Source organism: Lichenostomus cassidix, chromosome 5 (genome assembly GCF_008360975.1).
Source record: "Lichenostomus cassidix isolate B80296 chromosome 5, HeHo_3.0, whole genome shotgun sequence".
Taxonomy (NCBI): domain Eukaryota; kingdom Metazoa; phylum Chordata; class Aves; order Passeriformes; family Meliphagidae; genus Lichenostomus; species Lichenostomus cassidix.
Genome location: NC_139486.1, coordinates 43,397,757 through 43,422,514, shown reverse-complemented (window position 1 = coordinate 43,422,514; position 24,758 = coordinate 43,397,757). Strand labels below are relative to the sequence as shown.

Below are 24,758 nucleotides of genomic sequence, written 5' to 3'. Positions count from 1 at the left end.
GAGGGCAAGCAGAGATCAAAGAAATCTCTTCTTTGGTACTACCTGCAAGTCTGTAAACTGAACAAGCCCCCCACCTCATCAGAGAGCGATGAAGCTGGTGACTCCTGTAATCCTGGCCTGGGTAGGGAGAATGGTTTCCTTCCAAAGGACACTACCAGAGCTGAACTGTGTTTGCTTTTCTTTAAAGCCTCTTGTAGAACCCTTTGCCCTTCCCAGCATTTCTGCTGCTAGAACTTTAACGCATTTGGCACAGAACTGCAAAATTGCACAACTCCTCAAGAAGTTGGATTTGTTTGTTGCCTTTTGAAGGGGTGCCTGGAGGGACAGGTCCTCGATTCTTTTTGAAATTATAATATTGATAATTATTATTATTATTACTACTATTATATTTAGGAAGAAGCTTCTCCCTCCCTTTTGAGTGAACCATTCATTTGTACTCTTCTTCCAGGCAGGTGGTTTAAGCTTGATCTGCCCTCCAGGGGTTAAATAAAGAAGTGATGGGAGGAAAACCAAGACCTTTTCAGCGGCTCATATTTGAAATTTTTTCCCTCTCTCTCTTCTATATGTGGATCGTCTGCTTCTCGTTTCCTCTCGCTCCCTAATTATTCTGTTAGGGAATGGCGAGGGGCAAGGATTAACAATGAAGCAGATGACAGGAAACTGTTACCAAAAGAACAATGCCGGGCATCTCCCCCATCCTCCCGTTCCTCCCACCCAAGAGATGGTCCCCCTCACCCTTCTGTCGAAGCCATGGTTCCGAAAAACCCCCTGTCTTCTCAAGGGTCCAAGGGATTAATTTGGACAGCAGGGCGCGAAGGAGGCTGGCTCTTTGGTATAACCCTCGCTCACGTCTGGGAAGGAGCACGCAATTCCTTGTAATCCTGGGGGCTCCGCAGGGCGAGGATCCGGCAGCTCCGCTCCTCGTTTCTCCCCCACCCCGCCGTCCCAGAGCAGGCTCTCGGTGCCCCGGGGACCGGCGCTACTGCGCCGCGGCCGCCCAGCAGTGGCCGGCGGGGCGAGGAGGCGCTGGCACCTGGGCTGCGATCCCCGGCGCCCTCCCCTCGCCGCGGGGAGCGTGTGCGTGTGTGCGCGGCTGTGTGCGAGAGCTGGGGGGCGACTTCACATCGGCGTGGCGCTGGCTGAGGCTGGATTGGAAGCTTTAGCCCTCGAGCCGTGGATTTGCAGTCAATCCCTCTCTATTTTAGGCACGGGCTGACATCACGAGCCGTTGTTACTCCTATAAATCCCCCCCAACAGCTCCTTGGCAGCAGCGGGGGGGCGGCGAGCCCCTCGCAGGGGGAGGGCCGGGCGCCGCCGACCGCGACCTGCCCCGTTCGCCGCGGCCGCCACCGCCTCCCGGGGCAGGCTCGGGACGCCGGGGAGCCGGCGGGGAGCCGCGGGAAGGCGCGATGGCGCACACATACACACACACACCCGCTCCGGGTGTCCGGCTGCCGCCTCGCACCCGCACGTGTCCGGCGAGCGGGCCGGCGCTCGGGCGGCAGCGGAGTCCCGCGGCACGACCGAGGGAGGAGCTGCGCCCCCGCAGCCGCGGCACCTGCCCTGCCGCACCGAGGCGGCAGCAGCGTCCCGGGAGGCCCGGCCCGCCCTGCCCACGTCCGCGCCGTGCTGTCCCCCCGGGACGGCCGGGGCTCGCTGCCGGGACCGAGGGCTCGCGGCGAGCGGGGCACCGCCAGCCTCGGGGGCGCTGAGGGTGCGGCGCGGGGCGGTGCTGCCCCCTGCCGACAGGTGCGCGCGGCGCACGCCCGGGCCCCACCTGCCGCTCTGGCCCCGCAGGCTCGGCCCGGGGCGCTCGGGCTCGGCCCGCTCCGGCCCCGCACCGCCGCGGGCCCCGGGGAGCGGCCGCCGTCCCTTCTGACACCGCAGCCTCTCTCCGCGCCTCGCCCGGACCCGCCCCGCGTCCCTACCTGCGCCGCCCGCCGCCGCCTCGCCCCGCAGCGCCGCCCCGCCCCGCCCCGCCCCATCCCGGCGGGGGCACCGCGCGTGGCCGCGGCTCGGCGGACCCGGGGCCGGGTGTCCCCCGGGGCGTTGTGGCAGCGTAGGGCAGCGAGTTTTGGTCGCGTTCGGTACCCGCACTCAGGTGCTGCGGCACAGAACACTCGTGTCACGGCCAGACACTGCCACACACCTTCGCTCCGGTTTTCCTCAGCGGAGGTTCTGCCCGCCAACCTCAGTGCTGTCTTTCCATCCAAGTCTGACCAGCCTGATGTCCCGTTTCACAGAGAACAAACATCTTTGCCACGGCTCGTCCCCTCTGCACCGAGGAGGTGGCACAGAAAGCCAGAAGCCACGCGGAAGCTCCCTGACACCATAAGGAGCTGGGAGGCTGCAGGGATTGCACAGCTGAGCAAAGCCTGCCTGACCCTCCGCACCACTCCCACTCCCCCAGGATGCCTTTCCTGCAACCAAGCCAATTCCAGTTATTTGCCCTTAAAAAATGGCAGGATGCAGCCTATCACGCAATCCTCAGTCCTAATCAAATACACATTTTTTTTCTTGTAATCTTACCATGGACGTAGGCTTTCAATGGAAATAATTTACTAGGGCAATTCTATGAGAGTCACTGAGGGTGCCTGAAAAGAGCTTGTACTGCAGTATGTCTATTTCCTTCCAGGGCCAATTTTCAGCTAAGCACCCTGGCTTTTGGAAGTAATTTAATGCAGCCCCAAAAACATACAAAGGAAGAAATATAAATTCATCGGAGTAAGAATGCAGAGAGTGTTTTGCTCTCCTCTTTCCATAGCAATATCTTTATGGCCTTTCCAGAATGCAGAGCTCTTTTTTCTTGGAGGGAAAATGAGCTGCTATCCATGTTGTGCTATTTCACACCCTTTCTCCAACAGATGGCACAGATCCTCACCTGTTTATAAAGAGATGTTTGAAATAGTTTTGCATCTTAAAAATAGAGCCAAGCTATCAAAGGGATTAACGATTTCAGCTCACAGGTTGCTTTTTTCAAACATTTATCCCTATTTTTTTCCTCATTATTGGTATTAGACGCTAAGCCCTGCATAGTTCTGCTCAGGCTGTAAACATGAAACTACTGTGGGTAAGCCTGACAGAAAGGATGGACAAGCTAACTTGTAATTCCTGGGAGCACTAGACGTGGTACAGGTGTGTGGATATGTTGATACGACTGCTCACTTGTACATGTGAATATCTATGTCATACAACCAGAGAAATACAACATTATGTCGGCATTTAGAGATGGCCACATTTGAATCTAGGATTCAAACATGATTGAGGTCCAGCAATGGAAGCAAATACTGCAACCTCATCTTCTTTCTGTAATGGACTGTGCTAAAATCTGAATCCTGGGGTAAAGAGATGTCTGGCTGTTTTCTTGCTTCAGCTTTCTTTGAAGAGCATCATGGCTGTAAAAAGAAGGGGTTGAATAGTGCTGTGCGTGCACAGCTATAGCAACCTCCCGAGATTTTAATTCCATGAATTCCTACAAGTTTCTCTTCAAGAATGTACTTTTGTGTGATATACAGCCAGTGAACAGCTATATTGTTGCTGTCCAAGCCCAGAAACTTTCAGCTATTCGTTGCCAGGTCTGTGAGTGATTTGAAACCAAATGGGGATGGGATTCAACACTGAGGAGCAGTTAGAGGATCAGTAAATACTAAATATGGTTGATCCTTAGTAAAAGCAGAAGAATGAAGTCCAAAGCTGGAATTAAAACAGACTTTTGCAGATCTATGTGGACTGGATAAATCCTAAAAGGAGAAAAAATAATTTCTGGCCTCGTCTCTCTCAGTTGTAGCAGTGGAGAGCAATAATGCTATAGAAAGCAAAGCAGTCATGGTGTCATAACTGAGAAGACAACCAGCTCACAGATCTTTATAATTTCTGTTTATCATTGAATAATACAATAATTATTTAGAGTGTAGGAGCTCTCATTTAATGTAATCAGGAAAGAGCTTTCTCATTTCATTCTTTGTCATTACTGTTAGGAAGAAACACATGTTGACTTTCTGCAAGTTTGTGCTTCTCCAAAACTGACACCTAATTTCCTCTAACCCATTCTGTCAGCAGGGGAGTACCACACATTCATTGGCATGTGTTCCTCCCGGCAGAGGAATGAAACACATCATGTTTTTCACATTTAATTCAGGATTTTTGTTGCTGTTGTTGCCATGCAGTTTGTCGGCCAAGCATAATCTCCTGGCAGGAGAAGACAGAAAAACAAGATAAAGAGAAGCAATATACTTTGTCTGTAGCCCTTAAACTTTTTGATTCAAGCAACATCATGTGGTCCTATTGCCAATGAAAACAAGAAAAGTGCAAAAGCATAACACAGTAAGTATTTCTGGCCAAGAAAACAAAAAATAAATTACATGGAATAATGTCCAATAGTAATTGTCCTTTTAGCAGCAGTTTTCTGATTCAAAAGTGTGTAGAAACTACTGAATGCTAAGAAACTCTTAACGAGATTCTACACAGCAACTGAGAAACAGAGCAGAAATCAGACTTCCTAACTTAACAGTTGCCATAGTGGTGCAATAGGCAGAGCACAATTTCAGGATCTGAGTCCTGTTTGGTAAGAGTACAAAATCCTTTCACCAGATTCCCAGCCTTCACATGCAACTATTTCTGTAAACTGGTTTAGGCACTAATAATTTGAAGGTCCTAAAAATCCAGGGTGTCATATATGACTTATCAAGGAATCATTACTGATGGAAGACAGTCATTACTGTCTCTCCTCCCCAATGTTTACAGGGTTAATCCCCTAGTGTTTAGCCATGGCTGAATAGAGAACAGAGAATGATTTAGTGAAAGAGCAGTGTCTAAGGACCACGAGGACACCCAAGTGTCTCCCTGGACAACATTCCCAGTGGGAGAATCTTACCCTTTGATGTCAAACAGTTCAGCCTCATTTCAAGAAAAGTGCTTGCTAAGTGTGAGACTGGACATTTTTCTTCCCCCCGAAGAGCTATAGAGGAGTAGGTTTATCACAAAGATACAGGAATTAATGGAAACCAAAAGTTCTCCTGAGGTTTTAATAGTTCTTTGAAATAAACCACTTGGAAAAAATGTATTTAAAATATGTTTTGTGTTTTCATCTATTTAGAATACAAGGTGGAAGAGAACTCCTCTGTACAATTCACTGTGGTGGTTCATGTACAATAGCAGCACTGGATCTATTAAGAAAAAAATCTTGTTATTTATATAGTCCTTGAATTTAGTGCAGATTCTGCCTTTTAGTGTTCCTGAAGAGTCCCAAGTGAGAGTAACATGCAGAGACAAGAGACAAGGGCAGTAGAGAGTTCCTAGAGTGTGACACAGATAAAGCAACAATGGATTTAAATAATGTCAGACATGAGTATGTAGGTTAAAAAAACAAACCATGGTTTATTTAAATGTGTAAAGTACTTGGGAGGGAAGATTACATTGTACTATGGCAATACAGACAGCACATGCTGTAACAAGCTCATCCGTTGTAATGAATTCAGGCTACTCTTTCCAGACTCTTAATCCACTCAGTCACACAGATCTTTGGGAGAGGCTCACCATCAATTTCTCCAGGGAATGCCACACTACAGATTAATTTCAGACAAAATTTACTGTCCTGTTTCTGCGTGTCAGACCCAGGAGCAGAGCAACGTCCTCCCACCAGGGGAGACAGACAAAATATGGCCAAACTTCTCATGCACTAAGACCCTCTGTCATGGGTTAAGTAAAAGTAGCCTGATGAAACATCTGATCCTAGGACAAATTACCAGGCTGTCTGACTTAACCTTATCCCAGTTGTGTGTCATCCCTGGGATGAGAAGCCTAAAGTAGCAGAGACAGAGAGATACTATATTATAAAATGCCATTTCCAGACTCAGATTTTTATTTCATGTTCTTCTCAATCCAGTCTTTGAAGGGAAGAGCTTTGGTGTAGCCACTGTAGAGTTCTAGGCTGCAAGTTTTATCATAGCCCCAGCTCACTAATCCCATCAGGTGCCACCTTAGCTCAGGAGATGCTTTTCCTGGCAAAGTTATGGCTGCAATCCCACCAGTCTCAGCAGGGCAGATATTAGAAAAGGCTGTGTGGTCTTGTTTGGCACAGAACATACTGTCAGTGATGCTGACTTGTATCCCATTATCCTCATACTGTTGTTCACACAACAGTGAATCCACCATCTGAACAACTCCCATGCGGATTGTGTCATTCTTGTATCCAGGATCTTTAATATCAGCCAGTACCTTCCAGCCAGTAACCATTATCTTTAAATCCTCTGTGGATGAAGTCAAGTCATGAGAAGATGACAAGCAAATGGGTTGAACACGACTGCTGATCCTGGCTTTGTCCAAGAGTTTTATGATAGCTATATCAGAATCAAGCAATATTGGGTCATAATTGGGATGCACTATGATGGCAGAAATCTGGAGAGGAAACAGAGCAGGAAGAATTGCAGGTTAATAGCAATGGCAAATCAGCAGCACTCTTTCCACACTACTGAAAACACGTTATTTTGCGTGCTTCTCCTCTACCCCCACCTCTGATGTTCTTTCAATGTTCTCATTCACTCAAATGAGAAACATGCAGAGATAGAGCATCTTCTGACATTTTTTTTTCCCTTGGATTTCAGGACAGTTTTTTTTGCATGATACATTTCTTAATCAAAAGCAGTTAAGGACAATTTTCAGCAAAATGGGGAGTTAATATGCAGCTCAAGCTTTTCTACTGTGTACTGAAAAGGTTTTACCTGCCACGATACCTTCAGCCTGTGGAATTTGGGTGGGGGTGGAGCTTTGAACTAAAATGTTACCTTTTTATTGAAATGAAATTGTCTTCTCACCAAAAGAGAGTACTAGCAATGTGTTGCATAATATTGGGGCCAAACTTTTACTGCTCATTTCCTTCATGAAATGCTACAATAGGTAGGATTCCTATAAAGAAATACTGTAAAGAAGTAATATATTTTCGTGCACAAAAGGTATGAAAAAGATGGGATTACAGAAATAAAGTAAAAAGAGGTCAGGAGGGAAAGAATCAAGTTTTTTATGACTTTTTGGATAAAATCCATTAGTTAACTCAGACACACATCCCACACTCCCATCAAAAAAGAGACACACCTACCCAAAATTTCTGTATTTCTCCTCATTTTTACTTCAGCCTCTCTAGTTGTACTTGAAAAAAGCAAACCACTCTGATGAGCCCAAGGTACTATTTTTGGAGCTGGAGTCAGACATAAACTTCTTTTGAGTTTAGAGCTGGATGGCCTTGGGACTGAGAAGTGAAATGTGCTGATGGCATCAAACCAGGATCTGGAGCACAAGTGTTTCCCTCATAAATTATGCTAATCAGTTTTGACAGTAGCTGGCATCTCTTCTACTTATTTCTGGCAATATCACTCAAGATATTACGGCCAACAGAACCTGAGCTATTTTCTTAATGTTCTGTGTTAGGGGTGACTGTGTGAGTTGGACGGCATCGAGGAATTCAGTGTACTACAGCATGTGCCCTTCTTGTGCCATGGCACTTGAGTCTTTACACATGCATTTCAAAGAACACCATGTAAAAGAGTATATTGCTCAAAGGGTGACCTTTTTCTCCCCATAAAAGACAGATTTGATCAGCATCTACCTGTGCTCATCACTTTTCACTGCTGTCGGACTCACCCGCAGGTTCTGGATGGTCTTTTCATCCCTGTCATCGTCTCTGTAGAATTTCCCCAGAACCACCTTGAGCTCTGCTGTCTTGAGCACGATGGTCTTGCCCAGGTCAGTGACACAGTGGGCTGCCACCACCACGGTGCGCTCATTCACCAGGGCCCCGCTGCAGATGAGGATCCAGGCCCCTTTCCGAAGGCTGTTCTCCTTCACCCCATTGGCTGTGCGATAGATGGCTGCTTGCCATGGCCACCTCATAGAGGTCACTGCCTTCTGAAGGGTGATGTTTTCTGCTTTTCCACAGACTGAGGAAACATCAAGCAAAAAGTAGGTAACACTTTCTCCCCAAAAGAATCTGAGTATTATTCTTGATTCCTTCTTAGGATGTGCCAAAAGAAACTAAACTGCAATGATGAGTATGAAAGGCAGTAGTCTAATTAACCTCTGTCTCTGACCTGTGAAATTATAGGAGTATTTTATATAGCTTTAAAAAAAAAATCAAGTTTTCCATTATTATCTGAATTCCTGGGTAAAGTAGGAATGTGGATATAGCACTTGAGCAAGTGAGTTTTCACAACCTTATTGAGCTGCACTATAATGAGATGACTGTACAAAGAAATGGAAAGAACATCCCTGATTCTTGTTTATCACAGAGTGCCATAAAGCCATCAGCGCACTAAAGCTCACCCTAGGCAGTCACAGTGTAATTGGGAGACCTCTCCTGGCATGAATATTTGCACAGGTCAGTTCATGCCTATAAGAACAGACTTGTCTTGCGACAAGAACGTTGAGCAAATGCATATAAGTTAACAGTTATCCTGGGGAAAAGAAAAAGCTCTGCCTTGTTCTAGGAGTATCTTCTCCAGGCTTGGACCTGGGATAAAATCCCCTATATCGAGAAAGGTTTACTTCAGTTGAAAGAGTTACATCGCATTTTTTAGTCTCCTTTAGGAGACTTTTTCTTCCTGGGATGTAGTGTATGCATGTCCATAGTGAAAAGGACTGAATGCAATACTTTTCAAAATACATTATATGATCTCAAAGTAAAACCACAAACAAGAACAATAAAAATTTGTTTAAGATCTACTTTTCACAGTTTGCTTGATGTCAGTAGTGGGGTTTGCCAAATCTTGTGATGTTCTTACTCTAACTTACTTTGTGCAGCAGCTCTAGATAAGATTTTATCTGGACTTACAGTTTGTAATGTGAACCTTTCCTTAGCAGGGTTTATTAAAGGAAGAGCCTCTTTAAAACTGCAGTCTCTCCTTTTTATTCCTTAAACTTTGATGGTTTTGTCAGCTGTGTGCCAAAGTATACAAATGAAAGAAAAATCCTATTTGTAGTAAATAATACAGAAAAACATGAAGTGGTAGTAGGAAAGCTATTTCAAGTCAGGAGAAAGACTCAGTACACCTTTTGCTCGATAAAAGAGTAGAAAAATTAATGGCAGATTACAGTGCTAAAAGCCTGATTATTTTACCATCAACTGCATAAATTCTACTGATGGATAAAAATATATATCCTTCAAGCTTTATTGCTCCTTTCTCCCAGCTGGAAGTATAGGCAGCCTACACTGCTGTGACTCCCTAAAATATCTATGATGAATATACATCCTGTTCCCTCATTCACCCAAGAGATATGCACACTTTTTTCCCTTGGAGACTCACTTGGAATACACACAGGGGCTCTCCCACTCCATTTTCCTGTCTTCAGGCAAGTCCTCCTGCTGCTGCCCAGGCGGCGGTAGAAAGGAGAAACGCACTCGTACTGGAGCTGAGTGTGCAAGTGCTGGTACCCTGGGGGCAGTTCTCCAAATGGCAGTGCTGGCTTCTTGGTTGGATAGATTTGAAGCTTTTGCTTGCTGAATGCAGAAGAGTAAAGTTGATGCAAAGGCGTTTCTCTGTTTCAAGGCACAAAGAACACAATAATTATAATATTAGAAAAGCAATCATTATCATAATTTTACCACCAGTTGTATTAGGTGTAATTTAAAATTATATTAAGTTTGCTTGTGAAAGAATAAGGAAAAAAATACAATTCCAGCATAGTTTAGCAATACTTCCATTCATACCCCAGCTATTTTATTTACATGCATATGTACATATATATAATTACACATATTTGTGTTGCTTTTTTCATTTTACAGTTTCTGAATTGCATTCGGTTGCCTCTGAATGTGGAAGTTTTTTCCATTCACAAAAGGACTGAGATACCATTTCTTAAATAAAGAAATTACACCTGAATTTGGTATTGTCATAATTAATTCTCACTAGAGGGGAGCTAGGCACATCTTTTCTCTAGTGAATACTTCATTAGACAGTATTAGGAATTGATTCAGATTAAATGATGTTGCTAAAGTTGCTTGATTTAGCAATTAACAGAGATAATTGCCTCACCACAGAGATTTCATAATATCATAATCGCTAAGCTTCCACTTAGAAATTGTACTGATTACCTGAAACAGGGTACATAATCAAAAAATGAATATATGCACCAGCCTAGATGTGACCATAAGCTTGACTACAGTCATACTTACATTTTTATCACTTAGAATGCTTCCCTTGTTCTAATGTTCAAAAGCTCATATCTGCAAAAGAACCCGCTCTTTATGTCTGAAAAATTCAGCAGGAAATTAGTTTCCCTTGAGATTTCTGGTACTGCCTACATCCAGGAAAGACTTTTTTTTTTCTCATGACAATTTCATTTTTTATCACAGAGAGACACAAACACCTCCATGATATCAATTTGTGAGGCGATACATAACAGGAAAGAAAGTTACTAAGAACAAGAGTAATGGCAATTCTCTTCTACTTTGGAAGAAGGATGAGAGCTGCTGTGGTCATACTAAGTCTGCCAGAGTCCCATTCCAAACTCACAGGTGACTTGCAATATTGCATAATCCAGACTCTGCCTCACTATTGACCTATCAAATGGAGATCCTACTTCAAGGGATTAAAAACAGTCCACAAACATGAGATGCCATCATCTCATGGTATCTTATAGATGGGAGGGCATGTATGTGCTCTCAATACAGCTGGCATTAATATCTGAAACATTTAGCCTAAAAATACCTGTATTCTAAAGGGAATTGAGAAATTTAAGCAAGAAAAATCCCCTAATAGCTACTAAAGTCTCATGATGGCTTCTCAGGACCATCTCTACAATCATACATCACAGACCTGGAGAGTGGGAGAGTGTTTGGGAAGTATGTGCTTGTTCCTCAAATTTTCTCCAGGCATCTGCTACTGACTCTGGCCAGAGTTAGGATATGGTTTGAGCTGGACCTTTATTCTGACCTGATATGACTGTTCTTAAGACCAAAGATGAGGACAGTTCTTGCACTTCATTTAAAATTAAATGAGTCATGTACTTCAAAAATAACCCTGAAATGAGAAATTACTACTTGGACAAAAATGAACCTGAACATTGCAGCATAACTAATTCAGATTGGGTTTATTTCAAGAAACCATCAGAAGGGTAAGCCCAGGAAGGGTCCAATATTTCATTCCTTCCTCCCTTCCTACTCCCTCATCTCCCTCATGCCCAGCCTCAACCCAACATTTTATAAATTATGCTATATTGCTTTGGATGGTGAAAATTACTGGGAGCAGATTGCATTGCTATACCCCAGTTTCCTCCTTGTGCTCTCCCTGCACTTTATTTCACTAAGATGCCACCTGTTCATATTTTAACACACATCATTGGACCCAAGGAACTGTTCTTTGACTGTTCTCGTAGTGTGTCACAAGCTTGCAAGCGGAATTCCAGCATCATCCTGTAGTTTGCCTGTCTCTGTCTGCGTTTCTTCCAGCAGCTGGCAACCTGTGCTTCATCAGACCTCCCCTCCCAGCAGCTCTCATTGCTCAATTATCAATGGATTTGTAGGAATCACTGCAAAGGCAGGCTAAACACATGGAGTGAAAAGGAGAGGAGGGGAAAAGCAATCACATTTTTTTCTTTAAACTGTAGTTGAGATATTGCATTCTCACCTTGACTGAACCTGCCTTGGAAGCACTTTCTGTCTCACCAGGTCAGAGATCTTTGGCTCTCTGCAGGCTAGAAAAAATATAATGTTGCACAGTACTTTTTCACATTCACAGCTCAAGTGCTATGGTTCATACACATTTCCAACCTTTCACTAACTACAGTGGACTGGATTAAGAAAAGAGGCAGTTAAGTTACAAGTATTAAAATAAAGATAGATCCTAAAACCTTGGAAAAGTACTTTTCCACAGTTCACAAGATCTATCCCATTTACAACAGTGAAAGCTACTGAACATCCTCTGCACAGGCACATTCAGAGATGAAGGATGATTTTTCCATCATTCAGTGTGTCTGAATGTCAGACTTGCACCACTACAGCTGATGGTTTTTTATCAGAGCAAACTTTTTCAAGAATTGATTAATATATAAAAATACTTAATTTCCATCTGTGTAGCCCCACACAGATAATCCCAGTGACTCAGCATACAGAGAAAGGCTGCAGGATGTTATGGACTTCAAGAGTCTGTGCAATCATGGAAGACTCTGGTTCAAAGCAACACCTCAGAGTTACCTGAATATGCATATAATAACATAAGGGAGATCCAGGATTTCTAGTTTTGCATATTCAGTTTACTTACTTTAAGAACAGGATAAAATATTCAGGTTTATCAGTTCCAATTAACTCTGCCAGGGTCTCCTTCCTGCTGCCCAGAGTGGAAGAAAAGGAATCTTGCAGGATGGATTTTATCTGTACACCTAAGCACTTGTGTTCTGTGGAACTTAACAATATCTAATTCTTTGTGACTGATATATATGTTACCCATTATATCAGCATCACACTAATCATCAATAATGATGCTTTCCACAGATGATTATATGCTTCAGGGAGAGATAATTTTCATCTAAAACAACAGAATAAAGCATATTCCCCAGGGGAAAGACTTATTTCCTTATATTATCATCATTTCAGCTTAAAAAAAATCCATATGTCAAGAAATTGCTTTGATAAAATGAATTTGGCAGTTCCCCACCTCAGATTCATTCATTCATTCATTCATTCATTCATTCACTCACTCACTCAGGGTTTCATACGCACTCAGTAGAATAGCTCTAGGTCAAGAGCATAATTCCCTTTCTAGGAAAGGATTCAAAGGTGTGATTCAGTGTTTTGATAAACACAGATAATTTAATCATGTCTTCAAGGCTGAAATGTACAGGCTTAGCCTTTTCACTGACGACTGGTTTCATTGTCTTAAAAGAATTGTGAGAGGATAGCTATTCCTTATGACCACAACTGATTGTTGTCAATTGTCTCATGAGACAATTATTTCATTTTATTTCAATTCCCTCCTGATCTTCTTTGATTTTGATCTTACAAAGGTTCAGTCCTAGTATGAGGGTAATAAGGGTCTTAGGGAACATTCCTGTCCTTGTTAAAATATGGAATCTTCTGGAATCATTGGTATCTTCTCTGAGTATAGCAGCCAGTAGAGCTGGCAAACTACCAAACTCAGTAGCAGGTATCAGCCAGACAGCTTATTCTTAGCAAAAAATGATTGTCTGGGGAGTGCAAATGATATTAAACATAATGCAGTAAAACCATAGCAACTTGTGTGAGTTGTGGTAAAAAAGTGTGCAAACTACCTTTTATGCAGATTGGTTGCTTCCCTGACCATTCTCCATCGTCTTGGCAGGTCCTCTGTTCATTGCCACTAAGAACATACGAGTTGTTACAAAAGAAAGCAATGACTGTGCCAATTTTTGCATAGCGTCCATTCAAGAGCCCAGTGTCTTCTACTACTCTTCTGTAGCCATTGAGTGGGCCACCAGGATCTGCGCAGTTTTTTTCTTCTAGAACTAACGATAGGGGAAAAAGATAGCAACCATTTTATCAGGTTCACTACATTATTTTCTCCCATCAAATTGCTTGGCATTTCATTCAGATGTTACTGAACAATCCACACTTTATTAAAGATGCCTTTTCAAGACCCATCTGGGATCCGTGTCTTTGAAAATGTCAAATATTAAAAAGGAAATTATAATATAGAGATGTCTGTTTATAATACCTACTTAAGTCTCACTGAAAGCATAAGATTCTCAAATTGGTAGCAATTCTCAAATTATTAAAACCTTAAGAAGCAGCTGGCAATCCTGAAAAAGAACCATGACTTTATGTGATGTTAATGTCCCATTAATATTAACAAGGCTTCTTCAATAGCATAAAAGGCTGCACTTAAACTATTTGCAGAAAACAGGCCCTTGGCATTCTTTTCCCTTTTCTGTATTTTCAATACCTCACTGCACTTGGATAATAAAAATAGACGACTTAATTTTGCTTTTATGTTTGGTTGCATTTTGTTTTCTTAGCACTGAGAGAGATATCTCAATAATCCAGGGAAATACAGGAATTGAAATAGAACATATGTATGTATTTACTGACAATAAAAATTTAATATGGAAAGCTTATTCATGCTATGTTCTGGCTATAAAACCTCTTTTACTTCCTCCTTCCCAGTATTTTCCACTTCTTTTTAATTCTTGTTGTGGTTTTGTTTGTTTGGTGTTTTTTTCTCTCAATAAACTTAGCTTTTTGGCCTAAATCTAGAGGACAGTGTTCACTATGTGATGCTAGAAGATGATTTTGCCTTTATTTTTAATTCTTCTGCTCTTTCTATTTAGCAGCTGACTTTTTTACCCTTTAGATTTCACCTCAGTTTTCTTGTCAGGACAACAGTAATATGCAATTCTGTTTAATTCATCTGCCTGGTGTCTCATTGCATGATAACCATTGAACATCTAGTTTAGGCAGCTGGTGTTGGCACTGCTTACAGAGGGCCCAGAGGACTGGGACATATCAATTGACCCCAAATGACCTCTTCATGTCGTTGCTTCAGACTCGGCTGCCTAGTGAGCCTCACTTCACAAAAGCACCAACACACAGCAAAGCACTAAGACATTTATTTAAATTGCTGGGAAATCAGCACAGTTACAGTGCAAAGGTATGGCCCTGTCCTGTCCCCATATCCTTGTGCCACCAGACAAAGCCCAGCTCAGCAAAGCATGTAAACACACAGCCAGCCACAACAATGCCACCTCAATGAAGAGCACTTGCCTTTAACAGTGAGTATATAATTCAAACTAAGTCTGTATTTCAGTGTTTTCTTTACAAGCTTTGGATTTTAGCATATGCTGAAGGCTATATATGTACTCTAATACTTTTCCATGAGTCATATTCAGTAAGCAAGGATGTCTGAACTTCCTCTCAAAGGGAAACTCAGAGCCCTGTCTTGTTTTAATTTCATTCTATTTTCCTTCCTTGTACCTCACAGGCTCTCTCACTTGTGAACCGTAAGTGGCAGATAATTTGATAGCAGCTACAGACTACAGAGTATCCCCCACAGAATAATGCTTTATTTGCAAGTTGCCTTCTGCACGGATGGCTGGCCTGGAGGCATCATGTGATCAGCAGAGTGCATGTTTCCAAATGTACCAAAAGCTTGACTACATAAGTCACTTAAGGCCTTCTCTTATTTCAGTAATTTGACAGTAATTGTCTTCTTCCTTAGGTTCAGGGTTATGACCTTTTTGATTGATTAAAAACAAAGAGAAAACATCTGGGAAGGAGAAACCTAGCACTTCAGTAACAGCAAAGTCTAGAGACAGCTCTTTCTGTTGATCTTTAGCCAGGGCCATCATGCAGCAGGGACTTGGCATAATCCTGACATTGCATTTACTGCAAGTGGAGACTTCTCTCTAGACAGAACAATATTTCTATTGCTTGCTCTTTCAGATGAACTTACATACAGCTTTTTTACAACACTCCCCAAAAATTTACATTGTTTGATATAACACACTTGTAAAAACAGTCTTTCAATTCAAAGAAATTACTCTGGAATATGGAAGTGAAACTGTGCAATGCAAATAAACTAAAGATGAAGTCTCTTTGAATGAAAAGAAGGGGCTTGGAATTTTACAGCTGAACCAATGTGAGTAGTAGGCATGCCGTCCTGCACAGTCACAATGAAAGGAAGTTTCTTTTTTATCAGTTTTTCTCTAGGATGGGAATTCTGTTGAAATAAGAGTCTAGTCTTCACACAGTAAGCCCCTATTCACCTCCACAGTGTACACCAGACTTCTCCTGAGAAGGTGTCAGATGTACAGAGTAATGGAAGTAACTATTCATTGTTTCACTATGTCCTTCATTCGGCTTTGGTCCTAGACATTTTCAACCTGTGTATAAAGAGGATATATGCCTAAAGTCTTCGAGGTTATTAATTTTCAGTCCATTGATGTTTCAGTCAGACCTTTATTTAAGAAAGTCTTGAAGGCTGGGGTTCCAGCAGAGTAAAATAAGAATTCTTACTGCTTCTTAAAGACAGGAAGACAAAAGGACATGCTATGTAACAGACCTATCAAATTTCAGGTGAGATTTAGATAGTCTAGTTCCATGGGAATACACTGGCCAAAATATTTGATAAGAATTAAAACTTAAAATGACCTTACCACATTCAGGATGATGTGTTGACCAAATCCCATCAAGCTGACAGTAGGCAACATGGCTTCCTTTTAAGCTGTAACCTGCATTGCACTTGAAGTAAACCCGGGCCCCGTATTTAAAGTCATCTCCTTCCACAATACCATGAGCGGGAGCACCTGGAGTCCTACACATCACCACTGACAGTTCAGATATTTCAAAAAAATCCACTTTATTACAAAAACAGGACTGTGTTAGGATGATTCTTTACTTAGAACATTGAAAAACCAATTACAACAGACATGGGAGTCAAAATTAAAAGACTGGTATATGCTGATTTTTAGAAAGTTGCTTAGATGTCACTTCTAAACACAGTTACATCCCACTTTCACCCCACTTTTCAAAACCTAACTAAATCTATTAGGTTCAATGGGATTACTCTGAACTGTGACGTGATCATGTGCATAAGTGTTTGAATCATTAGGACTCATTTGCTCAGAATATTAGTACTTGAAGTACTTTCCATCTTAACAGGGGTTTGGAATGAACTACCATGCTTGGTCAAGAAAAAACTTAGATCCTTAAAAGCCTTATACTGAAATTATTTCAAATTCCTCTTTACATTTAATACAGATTTTCAGATAACATCTCAGAAATATCAAAGTATCGTTATTTGTGTAAATCAAACATTAACATAATTACATTAAAAAAGAACCTTGATATTGACTAAACTGGTATATTTACCCTTTCCAGAGGATTTGCCCTATTGGGAAAATACAGATGATTGTTTATATAACTACTGTAATTAGTAAATATTAAATTAGGCATCATAAGCAAGATTTCTCTGACAGCATCAAGCCAACCATGCTAAGGCCCGTCCAGCACAGAAACCTGTCCAATTGTAGTAAACAGTATGTTTGAAGGAAGGACTATAAAAACAGAACAAGCATATAGAATACTTTTGTGGCATATTCTGTCAGCATTCGGAAGTCTGGAGCTCAAGGACTACCTGAACTACAATGGTATTTTTGGTATAACATACCCTGCTGATATATTTTTAACATGTATTTGTCTTGGTATTTTCTAAACTCAACTACATACTCAGTATCCACAATATCCTGTGGCAATGAGTTCTGCAGGCTAAGTTCAGAAAATGCACTGCCTTCTGTAGTTTTGTTTCTAGTCTGCCACCTGATAATTTTATTTGATGTTGTACTTCCTTTGTTATGAGAGGCAGAGAATGTCTATGCCCTATTAACCTTCTCCAAGTCACTTTTTACACTTTTTAAAGCCAATTTCCTGTATGTAGAAATTACATGTGTATTTCTGTAGGCAATGCAGGAAGCACATGGTTTAGTATCTACTCAATTACCCATCTCTTTGGCTTTGCCTGGGCAATTCAGAGTGGAAAACTGCATAAGAGAGAATTCAGTGCAAGACATATATATGCATATAGGTTTTTTTATCTGTCACCTGTGGTACTCTGCCGACAATAGACAGTTCAATGCTAAAGAGATCATCCCTACTTTATTTGACTTTTCTGTTTTTCCTCATACCCAGTTGTTCGGTAACCTGCAGCCAAATTTTGATACTTATAACTTTCAGAGGAAAACCTTTTCTAAGGCCTCTGTCCTGCAATCCTCACACTGAGGACACACAAATACATTTCTTTATATGGATTGTGGATCATCCAATGATTCACATAAAGAAGACATCAAACAATGAGTTGGAAGAATCATTTGTGCACTAGTGAGCAAAGGTCTTGGCAAGAAAAACTGTCTAACAGTTAAGCATTAGAGAGAGGCTAAATGCTCCTAATCAAAACACATCCAGTTAGGGTAGCTCAGCATTTCCTCTTGGCTCCAAGTATTCTGCATCAATGTCATCATTAGCAAAAGAATAATGACAAAAATACAAAAAAAATCATTCCTAGCCATTGATGTTTCTTATGTGAAATACAGACACACACACACAGAGATCTATATAGGTAGATATGTATATACACAAGCACATAGATAAGTGACACATAAACTGGGAACACAGAATTTCTAGGTGTTTTAAATTCTCAGAACACTTATCTTCCCACTCATGATCTGTGTATTCCCAGCCACTCCCTCCATATCCTCTGAGTAGCGATCCATTTTCCTACGTTTATATTTCTCTCTTTCAGTGTAAAGTCACACTCAGCTCGTCAAATGAGAAAATTAGAAGAACCATCTGTGCCTCACTCCGGCTTCTACTTTTTATCATAAATACAGGTTTTCTGTTTTGCTTATGGTCCAGTTCAGCTCTGCAGAACAGGCTTTGGTGCTTTTGTGTTCTAGATCCATCATGGAAAAAATGCCACCAAGCTACACTTGCTTACTAACCACAAGTATCTGTTCTTGTTCAAAGATATTGCGTCTCTAGTCCTTTTGATGCCAGACTTTCTTTAGATTGTCTGTGCCCCTGTGACCCAGCTGGAACAACTCTGGTTTTATTTATGATGTAAATTCACTATTTCATGCACAGATTCATTTAGTACTGAACTATGGTCTAGAGCAGAGGATATGGAGGCAGAAGGGCATGAGATCTAATCATAGCTAAAAAAATGTTGTCATAGGTAGGTTGCTTCATCTGCTGTATCTAACAAATGAGAGCACCCCTTTCATCACAGGGATGTTACAAGCATTAGCTCATACTCACTGTGTCACAGAGCCACTGTAGGGTTTCTCTGATGGCAAACCAGCTTAGTAGTATTATTAGATGTGTCCCTTTTGTTACCCATGCCTTTAGCTGCTGGTTGCCTGTTGTGTTGTAACACAGGGTCTTCCTTCATCATCTGTCCTATCCTTTAAAATTTGCCACTGGAGGCACAGCCACTCTATTTGTTTCTTTCTATGGATCACTTTGTAAGTTTATTCTTTCTCTCTTCATATTAAATGTGGTTTTGAATCTTGAGATGTTCCCTGCATCTCAGTCCCTTGGCTGAGCTCTCTGTTTTCAGCGGTATTATCTAGTCTGAAAGTCTCATACAGTTACTCTAGTACCTGCTTCTACTGCTTTGGTTTGAGCCCTATGGGGTTTTTTTCCACTTCAGTTTGACTTCCCTTTTTTCCCTTTCACCTAATATGTTTCACGGAGCTCTTTTGCGCCTTTTCCCTTTACTTGTGAACACTTCAGGCAATGGAGTTTTGAACAGTTATTATAAAGGGAAATACTAGCCCCCATGTGTTTCATCCAAGTCTATCTTATTTTTTTGTGGATAGCTTCCCATCAAGAGTGTGAATTTGACTGATTCTTACATGTTTCAGAATGCGCAGTGTATTCCATTGAATTTTTTGACAGCTTTCTTTGTTTGAGATATTTTATTGAAGTCTTTCAACATTCTCTCCTGGTGTACGACTAAATCCAACTCTCCAACAGACATTTCTCAGAAGTCAAAAAGAAAGGAGAAGAACATTTTGTAAATGTCATTCATACCTAGCTTTGCCCTTTCCCTCTGAATACACATTAGCCATAAAATCCAACCACATGACCTGACCCACTTGTCTTCAGTTTCTAAGCTTTCTAAGGTATTTAATATGATTTCCGATTCCCTTGCTTAGGCAGGATGGACTTTATCCTGCCATCTACTGTGCATTTCTGAGTATCAGTCTTTCTTCTCTGCATGGTCCAGCAGAGAGGGCTGGATCCCCCTCACAGCTCACACTGACCTCTAGCCATGCCCATCCCAGCTTGTATCCAACCCCAGCTGTACCTGTGCCTGGTCTACCCTGACTGCTGCAGCACAGACAGGGCTATGAGCCGTCTGGACAGCACTTCCTTGGGAAGCAGGTGGTGGGCTGGCCAGGAGCACTCCATGAGTTTGAACCATTCCTAGGCTTCTAGTTAGACTGCTCTGCTCCACACACAAAAAAAAAGAAAAATACAAACAACATTCCTACTGCTCTGTGACTCTAGCTTCCTACCTTTGGAGCAAGTTGGACATGTGTCAAGTGCTGGACCTCTGCACCTTCCTCTTGGACCAAACCCACCAAGAACCCAGATAATGGTCTAGGTGTCTACAAAATTCTACAATGAGGTGATAATGGACAGCCAAATACAAAAGACATTCATTCAAGTTCTGTCAAAAAACGTCTGAGCAACCGAGGGACTCCATGAGGGTTAGGCTGATCCCATTCTTCCCTCCAGGATGTCATCAGACTTATAAAGATCCTGGTGAATTTATATCTAGAAAAGTGAAACTAATGTTAGGGAAAAATAATATTGAGAGTGATTAAAAGCTAAGAATAACCACCCTGCTCATGCAAAAGTTAAAAACTATAATAATTGAAAAGGTAAAAACAGAAAGAATACATTAAAATGTTTAAAGGAGGACAAAGAGGTATATTCAGGTAGGTTAAAATTAGGAACCAGATAATTCTCAGTCAAAAAAATTTATAAAAGTCTCTTTGACAAATGTTGGATAGGCATAGTAGGATGTAAGTAGAAAATATATGATTCTCATCATTTGAAAACTGAAACTCCAGCTAAAAAAATTAGAACAGACATATAGGGAGCAGGGCGACACCAGCAAACACATTAGGAGCAGAGAGATTTCTGTTTGTTTTAATTTTTCCTTATTTTGCTACACAGTGTTGTTCCTGGGAAGTTCCACAATTAATCTATACAGGCATGTAGGTAACCCTTGTCACTAGGGTTTAAGGTGAATTTTGGCTTGATACAGCTCTGTACAGTTCATAAGAGAGCAAAGTAGGAAGGTATATGATAAGGTGGTTACAGGCTCCTCTAGCAGAAATGCTCAGTTGTGACAGCTCAGTTATTAGATAGCAAAAACCAGAGCTGCCTCAAGTGTTTATATCACAAACTCACACATTCCTGATAAAGCTTATTATACTTCTCGCCTCTTACTTTGGTGTCTTGGGAAAAAGAAAACAATTTCTGTCCCATATGAAACATTAAAATGGCCTCACATTTCACAGATAACTTTCCTCAATCTGAGAAAAACTTCACTACAGGAACAGTAAGTTCCTGAATTTTTAAGTAAAGTATTCTATTATTAATAATAACAGTGAGAATTCCTCTCCCTTTTAAATTATATGTAAGAAACATTCCTCAGATCAGAATTATCTGCCATTTAGAACTAGTCTTCAGGCTCATTTTATCACCAGTGAGATAAATTAGATGATCTCTTGAGCTACACTTTTCCCCCTCCAATATCCTTCAAATCCTGCCTGATGGAATTATCATTTGCTTTTGTCCCAGAGTATCTTCATTAAATGAACACTATTTTTTTCTGCTGCCTTCCTCTCACCCACTTTGTTAAATAATATATACCCCCTCATACATATAATTTATTATCTCTAAATTCTGCACAACCGTTCAATAATATATTGCATGCCTGAAATAAATCTCATTTCTCATTGCTGGTACTAATAAAAGGTTTATATTTCCTTTTTTGTCCCTCCCTGAAATTAGATGCAAGATTGTAATGGTATGAAGTTTTGTTCTTAATTTGCTTACAAAGTTTTTTAGTATTGCTACTGCTAAAGAAATTTATTTTGTCACATATTTGCAAGTCAGAGTTTGGCTTTCAGGCTGACTGTGTTACTGTATATAGAACATTTTGCCTATGTAGTATAGATCTGAACATTTTTCATAGAATCATAGAATGGTTTGGGTAGGAAGGGATCTTAAAGATCACCTAGTTCCAACTCCTTAGCATGGGAACCTTCCATTAGACCAGGCTGCTCAGAGCCCCATGCAGCCTGGTCTTGAACACTGATAGGAGTGGGGCAGCCACAGCTGCTCTGGGCAATCTGCTCCAGTGCCTCACCACCCTCACAGTAAAAAAATCATTCTTCATGTCTAATCTTCTACCTTCAAATCCACCTTCCTTCTGCTCAAAGCCATTCTCCCTTGTCCTATCATTATCTGCCCTTGTGAAAAGTCTCTCTCCAGATCTCCTGTAGCCCCCTTCAGGTGTTGGAAAGCTGCTGTGAAATCCTCCCAGAGCCTTCTCTTCTCCAGGCTGAACAACCCCAGTTCTCAGCCTGTTCTCATAGGAGAGGTGCTCCAGCCCTCTGATTGTCTTCCTGGCCTTCCTCTGGATTTTTTCTGAACAGGTCCACATCTTTCTTATGTTGGGGCCACAGAACTTTTCTAGGGGCTTGTAATGTTGCTTTTGGTGTGCTGTGTGCTCAGTGGAGGCCAAACACTGAAAATGGTCATAGAAACTGCACTTGGTAGTCAGTAGGGGAATAGAGCAGCATCTGCTGTTATGAAACCTAGCATGTGTCTGCACAAAAAAGAGAGTTATGGACTCACTTTTGATCCCCTGGAGCCACCACGCTACCCAAACCAGTCAAATAACTGCCAGAGAAAGCCTGATAGAGACTGAAATTGAAGAAATTTAAATAACTATCCTTAAAAAGAGGACATTTTGTCTGGAGGAAGCCTAAATTACATTCTGTTCCCCAGTGAGTGTTATCATTACCCTGCATGCTGCTAAAAGTCACAGCAGCCCCTGAGCCAGAAAAACGCCTGCACAGGGATCCTAAGCATCAGGATTTTGTATCTGAGCTTTGGGGTTTCATGGTTTTAAAGCAGTGCCCAACAAATTCTCTGGAGCCAGAAGACCCAGAAGCATGAGAAAAGTGGCTCCAAGATCCTGTTGCAGGAGGGAGCACAACATGTAGAGTACGTGGAAGTGACTTTTTCCTCTCTCTGTGATTAAAAACCCAAAAATTAAAGGAAAAATCCAGCAGAAAATACAAATGTCTTTGAAATTTGCTGCTATGAAACCATTCTAACAGAAAACTCCCAACCAGCTCCGCCTACATGCACTTCATACAGCTCACTGATATTTGCAAAGGCTGCCTACAGCCGAGCCTGCTAAAGTCAATAGTGGTAAATCCCATCATGTTTGACGTTTTGACTGTAAGTCTGATTTGATCAAATTCTTCTCCTTGGTTTAAGTTTTGTTTAGAGGGCAAGCCTGATTACCTGAGTAATTATATAACAGTAATCTCTGTTTTTCCAAAATCTTTTATAACATTAGCATATCTGGATTTTACTGCTAGAGAAGTTGCAGCATGGAGTTATCCAGTGATTTACCTGAAGGCAAGCAGTGAGTGACTGGCAGAGCTAGGAACAGTTCTGTCTTCTCTTGATATTCTCGCTACATTTACATTTAAAGTGACCTGACTTTGTGCAGAAATCAGCAGTAAATGACTATACCATTTAGTAATCTACATATAATTCTCAGCAGCAGGGTTTTGTCCAAAGGTGATGGAGCCATAGGGGAGCAGATAGTTCAGAGTGTGAAGCACATGAGTTAAGGTGGGACCCAACCATGAGCAGCTTAGCAGCTACTGCTGGATATTCTGACTCCCTTAGCAAAGCCCCACATGTAAAGACCTCTTCTGAATTCAGATTTACAGAATCTGTAGTCTTCACTCATAACAGAGCTGATTTCCTAATCTTGGCCCACTCTGAGCTCTGTCAGGCCATGGAAATCTGTGATACCATTTATTCCCTTGCTTATCCCTTCTCTCCCCAGCACACATCCACAAGGTGAGGATGTCCCAGGTTCTCACAAGGCCTGCCAGCAGAACACTGCCTTGGGGGAGGACTCTGATGGTTCTTCTGAGACATCCTACTTTTGCAGCTTGGCATAGCAGCCAGAGATGCTTAATGCCTAACACATAAGCCCAGAGACTAGCTTTAGCCAAAAGCATAAGGACATCGGCTGTCAAAATATTTTTAGAATGGCTGTATCCTCTAAGAGGGAATGAGGTGAGGGATTCCTGGAGGCCAAGGCTCAGAGTGCTCAGAACTGCTTTTTGATTACTTCTCATAAGCAGTGCACAGGGCCTTCAAACCAGCATATGAGTGTGGCAATGGATTTGATACAATAGTTTGCACTGGGAAGCGTCAGGCCATCCTGCCATCCTGAGGCAGTGTGGCTCTGTACTCTTCTCTGCTCAGGCCTGACAGACCTTCATGTATTAGGCACATTAGACACATTATGAGGCAGGAACCCTGGCTCCAGACTGATTCTTTAGGAATCCCAATGTTCTTGTCTGGCTCCTGTCTGCCTTCAAGGTTCTCTGCACACTGGGATCATTGGCACACCAGGAATCTGCCAACAGCAATACTGGATTCATGAGGTCCTGTAGCGTGTTGTAGAGCAAGCTTCCCAACAGTGGTGGGAAGGTCCTCTCCATGACACTGCTGACACTCTCCCTGTGCCTACAGTTGTTTCAGCACAGGCTTTGTTCCTACAAGGAGCTCAATTCACAGTGATGGTACTTAACACTCCAGAAAGAGCCTGGCATCTTCTGATGCTGCTCTCAAGAACAGCTCTCAGCTCAACATCTCCTGAATAAATGGTAGCGAACACTGCAGGATCCAGCATAAGGAAACTAACATTCTCCCACCACCTCCCTGAATGTCCCACCTCTCCTACACTGGAGAGCTCTGATGACTAAGAAGCCACACTAAGGAGCCCAGCTGTTCTGCTCCAGATTCTGGCAAGAGCTGGATGTGAATGGGAGCCAGAGAGGCTCGATGGCATTAGCTTTGCAATGTGATCATCATTCTTCCACACTGCAGGAACAGGCTGCAGGGAACTGAACAGCTTTGGAGGACAGGTGGTCTTGGTTAGGACTCTTAAGAAAATGCTTTCTGG

The 24,758-nt window shown here is 42.0% G+C and overlaps 2 protein-coding genes across 4 annotated transcripts in view; both read right to left on the bottom strand.

Moving 5' to 3' along the window:
• SLC1A2 (solute carrier family 1 member 2) overlaps positions 1-2,303 on the bottom strand; it is an 89,935-nt gene extending 87,632 nt beyond the window's left edge. The window contains exon 1 of one of the 2 annotated variants that reach the window (XM_085062672.1): positions 2,150-2,303. Coding sequence is in view for 1 of the 2 variants with exons in the window: in XM_085062671.1 (XP_084918797.1) it covers positions 736-752 (17 nt within the window). In the remaining variant the exon portion in view is untranslated. Of the gene's footprint in view, positions 1-735; positions 1,232-2,149 lie in introns of those variants that run through there. The other variant, XM_085062671.1, reaches the window with a different exon arrangement.
• A 3,049-nt stretch (positions 2,304-5,352) lies between these two features.
• The window catches only part of PAMR1 (peptidase domain containing associated with muscle regeneration 1), a 56,585-nt gene continuing 37,179 nt past the window's right edge, over positions 5,353-24,758 (bottom strand). The window contains exons 7-12 of one of the 2 annotated variants that reach the window (XM_085062669.1): positions 16,114-16,284; positions 13,255-13,467; positions 11,616-11,682; positions 9,294-9,526; positions 7,636-7,931; positions 5,353-6,396 (exon numbers count right to left, since the gene is read on the bottom strand). In XM_085062669.1, the coding sequence (XP_084918795.1) occupies positions 5,860-6,396; positions 7,636-7,931; positions 9,294-9,526; positions 11,616-11,682; positions 13,255-13,467; positions 16,114-16,284 (1,517 nt within the window). In that variant the 3' untranslated portion in view covers positions 5,353-5,859. The remainder of the gene's footprint in view (positions 6,397-7,635; positions 7,932-9,293; positions 9,527-11,615; positions 11,683-13,254; positions 13,468-16,113; positions 16,285-24,758) is intronic. The other variant, XM_085062670.1, reaches the window with a different exon arrangement.